General features: G+C 37.5%; 1 protein-coding gene across 1 annotated transcript; it reads left to right on the top strand.

Moving 5' to 3' along the window:
* Positions 1–1,593: 1,593 nt before the first annotated feature.
* On the top strand, positions 1,594–5,776 carry LOC21404195 (long-chain-alcohol oxidase FAO4A). The gene is made up of 3 exons (XM_010113209.2): positions 1,594–1,847; positions 2,136–2,405; positions 3,902–5,776. The coding sequence occupies exons 1-3, from the start codon at positions 1,647–1,649 to the stop codon at positions 5,774–5,776; spliced, it is 2,346 nt and encodes a 781-aa protein (XP_010111511.2). The 5' UTR covers positions 1,594–1,646.
* The last annotated feature ends 4,844 nt before the right edge of the window (positions 5,777–10,620 follow it).

The following is a 10,620-nucleotide window of genomic DNA, read 5'->3' as shown; positions in this document are numbered from 1 at the left end:
CATATGTTAGTAATATATATACATTATATATTGATATATAAATGTACGGTTACGTTTAGAGTAGCGTATATAAGTTATATATTAATAATATATATAAGTTTATATATATCACCATATACATAATGGTTTATATATTATCATAAGATAAGAATAAGATAACGATTATCTCTTGAAATCCTAGTTTAACTAAAACTCATATTATTCCTGATAAGTCTCATATTCCTCCTACCACTTTTATAAATAGAGGTATTCTTAGACTGCTCTCATGAAGAAGAAAATTAATGGTTCACTTTTAGTAATTAATTTTCCATAACTCTCTAGTGATTGGAAGGAGATATTGGTGTAGATGAGATTGCCGAGTTTGTACCCATGCACACAATAAGCTGTGGAATAAGAATAACATAGAAGACTAGTTCGTTGAAGGCGCTTCTAATTTAAAAACGCTCAGTCTTAATTTCGAATTTTCAAGAGGTACGAATTATTTTGATGTAATATTTTATTGTTCATTACAATCTGAGTTGGTCCCTGTCAATTAATGAAAAAAATTTAAAATTCCATTGCAAAACCAATTGATTTTTTCCAACATCAATACCATTATGTTTATTGAAAGAACAGATAAAATTTCGTTTAAAACATAAATAAATAAAATATATTTAAAGCGACAAAATAGGAACAGGGCATTGACGCATGAGCTTCTGATTATATTTTTTAGACAGAGAAAAGAAAAATAAGTAATTAACTTGTATGCCATTAATTCATGACCTATATTTATTTGCTGAAATAATTCATGATCTATAGATAACAACGTATTAGATGTACATATGACCTACTCAATACATTCTATAACATCCATTATTTATTTATTTATTTATTTTGTGAATAAACGTTCAATTCGAGAATTATGTGGTGATGAAATGAAGTACTTGTGCTTAGTAGACAAAATTAGTACCACGAACCTCATATTATTCAGAAAAAAAAGAATATTTGATGAGAAAATAAATGAAAAGAAAAGGCAAAAGAATTTAATAGGCAGATACAGAGTTAATTAAGAGGTAGCGTTATGCGTTGCAAGTTGCAAATATTGAAAGCTTTTTTTGGCGTTTTCTTTTGCTCACAAACACATCACTGCATTTTTGACACTTTGCACTGTTTTCTCTTCATTCGGTTTCTAATTTCTTCCACGTTTTCGCTCTCTGTCAGTCACAATCAATATTTTTTTATTTTTTTATTTTTTTTTTAAAGAAGAAAGAAGAAAAGAGAATTAAATGAATTTCCATATCCTGTGGGCTGCATTATAAATAAACCTACTTCTACTTTGGTGTTACACTGTTTACGCATATACTAGTTTGGTAGAATTGCCAATTTTGTGTGTGTATATATATATATATATATATATATGTATGTAAAGAACCAGAAACTCTTCTACAATTCAACTCTATAAATAGAGAGAGAGAGATAGAGATAGTTATTTAATTATGGATGAACAAAAGAGTGCAAGAAAGCACCATAGTCTTAGGGTATCATCGGAGATGGACGAAAAACAATATTTACAAGAATATTTAACAGACACGGAGTATTTGGCCGGCTGCAGGGACATTAAGATTAATATTGCTAATGTTGGGACTAGTTCTACTGCAGATCAGGCAATGAAAGAAGAGAAAAGTCGTAATGATAATAATAATGTGTTCAATATTTACGAAAGCTCTCTGAGCCGTCGTCAAATGGACACTCTCATCGCTGTCTCCGACGCTTTTTTGCCTTCCGTCGACGTTTCCGACCTCACCGCCGACGAATCCCTTCTCAAGTTCTACGCCACTTCCGCTTCCATGGCCGCAACTCCTCAACGTGTATGTTCACTTTCACTTTGTCAATTACCATTATAGTCTAAAATAAATTATCTTTACACAAATTTATTTTATTTTAAATCGTTTTTTTTTTTTTTTTAATTATTCTCCTTGCCGCGTTTCATTTTACTTTTAGCTTAAAATACCGAAAAATACATGCATGTTACCCAATTTCCAAAATATATTATATATAAATATCAAAAACACAGAAATAACTGTTCTTTAAAAAAAAAAAACAAAAAAAAAAAAAAACAAAAAAAGTAGTGTTTGTAAAACATGGTGGTGTTGCAGTTAGGTGGAATGATAAGTGAAAGACTGAAGCACCCAAAGAAGTGGCTGTTGAAAGTGGCGTTGTGGGCGTTGTCTACGTGGTTCGGAACCTTCGTTATGTGCGGAATAGCAAGCGTTTCCACCACTTTCCCCTACTTTCACAGCTTTCCCAATCTCTCTCACCAACGACGCCAAGAGATTCTCAATTCTTGGTCTCAGAGTTACTTTTTTCTTCTTCGCTTACTCTACTGGTCTCTCAAGCTTCTCACCTTCCTCGTCTTCTTCACCCAGGTATATATATTTCTTATCTACATTTTTACCCTTCATCACACATCTATATCTATATGTATATATATATCTGTGTATTCTGCTCTGATCACTTAATTATATGTATATAGAATACTAGCTACGATTCTCTAATTTTGAACGAGGAATACTTGAATTTATCACGTTCTGTCCTCTCTAGTTAATTTTATATATTGACAGACATATATATGACGTACACACTTGCGCTCGCGCACACATCACGGCGTTGTTTGGTATTTGTATTCAAAATCAAATTATAACATGATTGTCACCTCGATTATAATATACGAAATATATATTAGCGATATATATATATATATATATATATATATATATATATATATATATATATATATATATTCATACGAATCAGATGATGCTATATATCATGTTTAAATTATTGTTGAAAAGTTAGTACACAAGATAGAATAATTAGTCTGAATTGTCTCTTGGAAACTTAAAAATCCGTTTATTTTACTGATTTAAATTTTTAATTTGAGTTAGATATAATTTTATGTGAGATTTTTTACTGTAGTAAAAAAATTAAATGTGATTATTTTTTTGAGTTTTTTTACTATAATAAAACTCAAATCAGTAAAATAAATATAATCTTAAAAATTAAACAGAAAAAAAAAGAAAAAGAGTATGGAGAGAGGGCCTTGCATGCGAAATCAAATCATACTGTTGATATTAATTTTAGAGTCCTACTTGTTGACTTTCAGTGTCGTACTAGTACAACTTAATGCTAGCTAGCTTGACTTTGCTGAGTGATTTGAGATATGGTTCGTTCATTTTATCAATTTAAGTTTTTAATTTTAAAATTTGAGATAATATATGACTTGTTCATTTTATCAATTTGAGTTTTTAATTTTAAGTTTTTACGGTTAAATTTTTTTAGAAAATATCATATTTAATTTTTTTTTACTACAGTTAAGTTTTCAAAAAATATTACATTCAAGCTCGAATTGAAAACTCGAATATACAAAACAAATGAGGCCATAATATTCATAATCATAAACTCAAATTTTGTGATGTCTTAGAAGTAAGTTTAGTATCTCTTTCTTTAAAAAAAAAAAAATGATTAAGAAAAAACACTCTTTAGGCTACACTCAGATAGCAATAATATTTAATACGGAAAAAGGCAGGAAACTGACTATCTAGCTAATTAATTAGTATAGAATAGAAACATTGGGAATAATTATATATTTATCTGTTTTGACATAGACCATCACCATAGCTAGTACAATTGACGAATAACTATATCTTAATATCCAAATACAAACCAACCAAATTATATATTGCCATGGAAATTAAAGAGATCATGAGATGTCTAGTTGGCTAGCTACTTGAACCCTATAATTGCGCCTATTACTCTGTAGTAATGAAAGCGACCATGCGCTAATAATTAACGTACGTACGTAATTGAACAAATTAAGCTTATTAATTTAATAGTTTAATAAAATTCGATCCCTACTTTTCAGGTGGACAGCAAGGATCACAACGTATCATGGAAAGCGATTGGCTATACTGGACCTGACCCAGATTTCAAAGTCCAAAATACCACCACCGCCGCCACCACCAAACTTGATGAACAACAACAACAACAACAAGAAATTCTCTTTGGACCACTTTCCAGTGGCATAGTCGATTTCAAAACCCTTCCTCATGACCTAACCCTAATCAACACACTTAAACGACATGGATTCCCCGTGAAACGACGACGTCCCTGCACCTCCATTCTTCCACAAGAGAGATCAACCCATAATAACAAGGTCCCCAGCTCCATCTTCGACCCTTTTCTCAAAATTCGATGCGATGCCGTCGTGGTCGGCTCGGGCTCCGGCGGCGGCGTGGTGGCTGGCCTTTTAGCTAGGGCGGGTTACAAGGTGCTTGTTTTGGAGAAAGGAAACTACTACGCGAGGAATAATCTCACGCTTCTAGAAGGTCCGACGTTGGATCAGATGTACTTATCCAACGGTCTGATGGCAACTGCAGACATGGACGTTCTGTTGCTGGCGGGCTCCACTGTCGGCGGAGGCTCGACGATCAACTGGTCCGCTTCCATTCCGACTCCTCAACACGTGAGAAAGGAATGGTGCGACGAATATGAGCTCGAACTCTTCGGAAGTAAACTTTACGAAGAAGCTTTAGATGTTGTGTGCAAAAGAATGCAAGTTCAGTCGGAGATTGAGGAGGAGGGATTCAACAACGCCGTTCTAAGAAAAGGGTGTGAGGAATTGGGGTATCCCGTTGACAACATCCCTCGAAACGCACCGTCTGATCACTACTGTGGCTGGTGCTGTCTCGGCTGCAAAGACGGAAGGAAAAAGGGCACTTCAGAGACGTGGCTTTTGGACCTTGTCGAGTCGGGAAACGGCGTCATTCTCCCGGGATCCGAAGCCGTTAAAGTCCTGCATCAGAGGAAGAGTGGGAGGGAGAGGAACACGGCGACCGGAGTGGCCTTCGAATTCGAAAACAGCAAAGGAGATAAGGAAATCTGCGTTGTTGAGTCTAGGGTTACAGTAGTTGCCTGTGGCGCTTTGAGGACTCCGACGTTGTTGAAACGAAGCGGGCTGAGAAACCCCAACATCGGGAAGAACTTGCACCTCCACCCGGTGGCAATGGCGTGGGGCTACTTTCCCGATAACTCCTCATCGTTCTTGGCGGAGAAGAAGAGCTACGAGGGAGGGATCATGACGGCCATGTCGACGGTGGCGGCTGATCTCAAAAAGTCCGGCTACGGCACGGTGATACAGACGCCGGCGCTTCACCCCGGCATGTTCTCCATCCTAATGCCATGGGTTTCTGGAAAGGACATGAAGGATCGGATGCGGAGATTCTCGAGAACAGCTCATGTGTTTGCGCTGGCGAGAGACCAAGGGTCGGGGACGGTGAATTCAGATAGCGAAATCAGGTACAGCGTTGAGGCCCGCGATGAGGAAAAGCTGAGGGCGGGGGTGGAGAAGGTGCTGAGGATATTGGCGGCGGCGGGAGCAGAGGAGATCGGAACGCATCATGGGAAGGGGAAAAGCATAAACGTAAAGAGTGCGAGCTACCATGAGTTGGAGAGGTTTGTGAAGGAGGAGAGTGGGAGGGAAATGAGAGGACTGCGGTGGCCGATATGTTCGGCGCATCAGATGGGGAGCTGTCGGATGGGAGTTGCGGCGGCGACATCAGCGGTGAATCCGATGGGGGAGACTTGGGAGGTGGAGGGACTTTTTGTGGCCGACACAAGTGTGTTTCCGACGGCTTTGGGGGTTAATCCAATGGTCACTGTTCAGGCCATTGCTTATTGCACTGCACTCTCTGTGCTTCAGCTTCTCAAGAGGAAGAAGATCAAAACTACTTATATATAATTTATTATGATTAATTACGTTCATTTGGATACATGTTAACAGTAAACACTGTCTGAATAATATTTGATAACAGTACTTAAGATTTGATCTTTCTTTTTTTTTTTTTTTTTTTGTATGGTGAAACGTTCAAAAATATGAGATAATTAAAAATGTAGAAGTATCAAAATGTGTAATATATTCGATCAAAATGTTTTTTTCTATCTAAATTACGTACATATAGATAAGCTGTAGAACTATCTAAAAAAAAGATAAATCTGTATTCTGTAGAACATATTTAAATAAACACATTGTTAAATAAGGAAATATATGAGAAAAATATTTAATAAGGCAATTAAAAAAGCATAATAAAGGACACTTGTGAGAAAGTAATATGTTGGATGACTATAAGGAAAAAATATTGAAAAAAGAGACATATTTTAGAAAAGGTATTTTAACAGGGATAAATTATAAGAAACAAGTATCTAAAAGAAATGTATTTAAGAATATAAGATTTTAAGGGAAAGAAGCAACACAAAAGAAGTAAGAAAAAGTAAAACAGGAAAAAAAAACGACATGATAATAAAAAAAAAAAATAAAGAGCATGGCTAAACATGGCCATGAATGACAAGATAAAAAACACTCCAAAACCTGATTTCAGCAAGCGAAATAGAAAGAAAAAGAAAAGAAAAGAAAAAGAAAGAAAAAGCAGAAGACACCTAACTGCAAAATAAACAAAGCCATGAACGATCGACAAGAAAAAAGACACTCAAAAACTGACTTCAGCAAGCGAAATAGAAAGAAAAAAGGAAAAAAAAAAAAAAAGAATAAATTAGTAGAAGACACACAACGATAAAATACATGAATGAAACTTGTAAACAGTGATTCAAAGGAACTGCGCTTTATATACTAGTAATAATAATAAATGTATATGGATCCTAGGTACAATTCAAAAAGAACTTTCCAATGTGTTCTAAAAAAAAGAACTATATATCCTTGGGTCTCTAAAATATAGTCCTGGATAGGTCCATATTCTCAAAAGTAAATGAATAAATAACTGATGATGATGATATTGATGATAATGATAATGGAAGAGATAATTAATGAAGTGTCTAGCACTTGGAATCCTCAAACTTTTTGACCTTTAATACTTGGGTCTCTATTTTTAATATTGAGATAACTGGGTAATTTTTAAAACACTCATTTTATATTTCTTAATTAAGCTTCATCATAAATAATTTACAAAAAGTAATAAAAAAAAAAGACGTAATAGTTAATGCCAAAAACAATAAGTTTTTCTGGTATAAAAAAAAAAAGACAATAAGTTTTGGGAAACCTTTTCCTCATGAAAATAAGTTATTGGGGGCTTAAAGGTGTAAAATAGCGTTCAAATATTAAGTTGGAACCGCATTTAACGCAAAACAAAAATCTCATGGAGAGTAACAGTACCCAAAAGAAGGAAAAAATAGTTTAGAATCCCAGTTGTCTATAGTATCAGAAGTAAAAAGGTTTAGAACTCCAGGTGCAAAAAAAAAAAAAAAAAAAAAAAAAAAAAAAAAAAAAAAAAACCAATTAGGGGTAAAAATAGAAGGTATTAGGACTTTCTAAATTTTAGTTAAAAAGCTATTTTATTTAGCTATTTTATCTAACAATTTTTAGATGATCTCCATGACCATACTCTATTTTAGCTAAACATAGATTATATTAATATTTATTGAATTTAAAATATAAATAATTTTATTGAATTTAAAAAGGAACCTTTGCATTTTTTGTGGTTTGAAAGAATAAAATAATAAAAATAAATAAATGGCTAGCTCCTTATTGTTAGCTATATTTAGATAGTTTAAAATGCATTCTCTAAAATAACAAACCATTTAGTTAAATGGTTGGAGTGGAGAAAAACTACAAAAATATTAAATCATTAGTCATTTTAGTTAAAAACATAAAGTGGCTAACATGATTGAAGATGTTATTATTTAGTGTTGGGGGACGGACGGAGGGAGAAAGTGTGTGCGACAGTGTGAGTGAGTGTTAGGGAGGTTCCTAGATGTTGCAACAGAATAGGTCATGGTTTTCCGGCAAAAAAAAAAGTGTGTTAGGGAGGAGATAGAGACGAAGAGGGAGAGATTGCTAATGTAATATAAGGGAAGTTTACGAAAATGGTGAGGGAAAACAACAACAACAAAAAATTATCGCCTTTCCTTTTCTTTTTTGTTCAAAAAAAAAAATAATAAAAGATAAAATGTGGAGTATAAAAAAAAGGAGAAAATGCATAAGGAATAGAAAACACTTTATCTAGGAATATTCTTAGGTCTCGGATCCTCATTCCTTGAGTCGAGCAGTCTTGATTTCTATCCCTTGTTCGACGTTTTCCTTTTTCAGGAGGCATCCTGCGCTGCCATCATCTTTCGCTTTGATCTACTCGTCATTGCAGGGCCTTTTTGTGTTTATTTTGCACATAAGTAATCGTGTGTAATCATACATGTCCGAAAGCTCGGTACCACACTCGCTAGCTCGGTGGCAGGCTCCGCTACAGTAATCACTCCGCGCGTGGGCTTCGTCAGTGTCATCCCAGAATCTTTGACGCTGACGTCAAAATTGGGTGGAAGGGTAAACTTTTCTAAGCAGAAACAGGCCAATGAGGAGGACTCGTCATGTATCATTTTTTAACCGCATTCCATTGTTTGGGGCATCAGAAGGGCCCTTATTTCCCTATTTCAATTGGTCATGTTATGCTAGTAGTTTAATCCAGAAATCTCAAGTCCCAAATCCTCGTAGCTTGAGTCGAGTAGCCTCGATTTCTACCTCTCGCTTGAGGTTTTCCTTTTCTAGAGGCATCCCGCGTTGCTAGCATCTTGCACTTTAATCTACCTGTCACCACGAAACCCTTAAGTGTTCAGATGCGATCATACCAACACTAATTCACTGAATACCATTAGAACTCTGCAATATGAGGAAGTCCTTATACCCATCTTTTTTCCTCCACATGACTAATTAAAAGTCTTGCCATTTAGCTTGATCCTATGTGTTGTGTGGGAAAATGTGCGCTGACACGTCAGACAATGGCAGTGCCCCACGTGGCCTGGTGTCAGCCACGACAGATAGCTGTCGACGCCTGGGACTCGTCTCCCCTCCACATGCTAAAAGGACTTATTGTATGGAGCTCATAAGACCGCCGCCCCTATATGCAGTCGAGGCAAGACCTGTTCACATAAGAGGCACCATGATAGGATTGCAAATAAAGAGTCTGCGCTTTATTTTGTATGCTATGGCCATAGGGGGCAGACTGCATAAGTATGGGTCCACATCCCCATAAAGGCTCTTGAGCGGACAAAGGGAAATCTCCAGGTTGCGTCTGGACTTGGAAGAGCTCAGCAACACGAGAAATGATTGCTTGCCCATAAACCGCCTGGAGAGGACCAATGGGGATAACCTAGGATTTGCAGAGCCGTGATATGAGACAAATTAGATGACTGAACGGACTAAAAGGTGCTAAAAAGGCTGCAGTCTAGGCAGGTAGAGTGACAGGCTACTTGAGGAAAACCATCATGTAACTCCCTGTGACCGCCCATCCTGAAGGGACCCACATACAATCTGTGGGCTATAAAATGGGGCAAAGCCCCAGATAGAAGGAGGATCCTTTTTATGTAACCTTCAAAAGAATAAAAAGAGAAATACAATACAGTGGATGTAGCTCTTTTTTTATAAGGGTGAACCACTATAAAAACTTGCACGCGTTTTTACTTCCATGAACACACAATATCAAATACTCTTCACAATACACCAAAAACATCGACACCGTGTTTAGAATACTCAGTTAAATTACACGTTTTAGCCAGTAATCCAACGGGCCATTGCGGGGTAACCCGGTGCAATCTTGTTGATCAAAACTGACCATCAACAATTGGCGACTTCACTGGGGACCGAACCCAGAATCTCTGGTTGCGGGTTTAGGACCCGAGACGACTAAAAAGTATTCAACGACAATGCCTCCAAGGAGAAGTGACGTTGTAAATCAACGTAGCCAAACAGAGGAAAACACCACGCATCCAACCAACGGTGAGAGTGGAGGAGGTCAGCCCGACCAGGGGAATCAACCCCCGATAAGGGATGAAGCCCCACCCCCAGATATGCCGTAGCTTAACCCGGTAGAGATGTAGGCCTAACTGAATGCTCTAACCGACATGGTTCGAGGGCCGATGACCGCCTTCGAGCGAATAAACGAGAGAAACTCCATGCCTCCTTTAGAGGACGCCCCGAGACCACCAGGGTTCACCGTGGTTGGGAACCAGAATACTGGTGACCAATAAGGTGTCCCGGAAGGGATCAGGGAGAGTGAAAATGCCGGATGAGATAACCTGAGGTCTCGACCGTCCAAATCCCTCAGCAGCTGACAAAGGGCCGCCAGGCGACGAGCCCAGGGGAAAAGAGCAGTCGTGGGCCTGGGGAACCCTGAAGCGCCACCTCGAAATCCGGATAAGAATCTTCTGGGAGATTCAGGGTCGGTGCAAGAAGGTGACGACCTAAGGAATAAGCTGGATGCCAGAAAGGCAGAAGCCTCAAAAGGGATCCGCTCTACAATCTCAACGGAGGAAGCAAGAGCCATCATAGAATGTGTAACGGGCTTAGAAGAAAAGTTCACAGCTGACGTTGCCGGTTTAAAGAAGGACGCCAAAAGCTAGGTAAGCCACCTGCACAAGAACCTAGGACAGGTGGCGGAGGTGGTTAATGTCGACATCACTCCCAGTCGAACTCATGACGACCCCTTTACAGCAGAAATCATGGTGCAGCCTATCCCTGACAAATACAGGTCTCCGTCGATCCCACCATACGATGACAGAGGGGATCCCGATGACCATCTGGAGATG

Source organism: Morus notabilis, unplaced genomic scaffold (assembly GCF_000414095.1).
Source record: "Morus notabilis unplaced genomic scaffold, ASM41409v2 Scaffold256, whole genome shotgun sequence".
In the NCBI taxonomy this organism is placed as follows: domain Eukaryota; kingdom Viridiplantae; phylum Streptophyta; class Magnoliopsida; order Rosales; family Moraceae; genus Morus; species Morus notabilis.
The sequence above is the reverse complement of the archived record's forward strand: the minus strand, read 5'-3'. Positions and strand labels throughout refer to the sequence as shown.

Bases quoted from the DNA above. Each gene is read 5' to 3' on its own strand.
- LOC21404195 (XM_010113209.2), top strand. From the start codon at position 1,647: ATGAAAGAAGAGAAAAGTCGTAATGATAATAATAATGTGTTCAATATT. The intron at 1,848-2,135 runs GTATGTTCACTT...GTGGTGTTGCAG, and splicing joins TGGCCGCAACTCCTCAACGT to TTAGGTGGAATGATAAGTGA. The intron at 2,406-3,901 runs GTATATATATTT...CCTACTTTTCAG, and splicing joins TCCTCGTCTTCTTCACCCAG to GTGGACAGCAAGGATCACAA.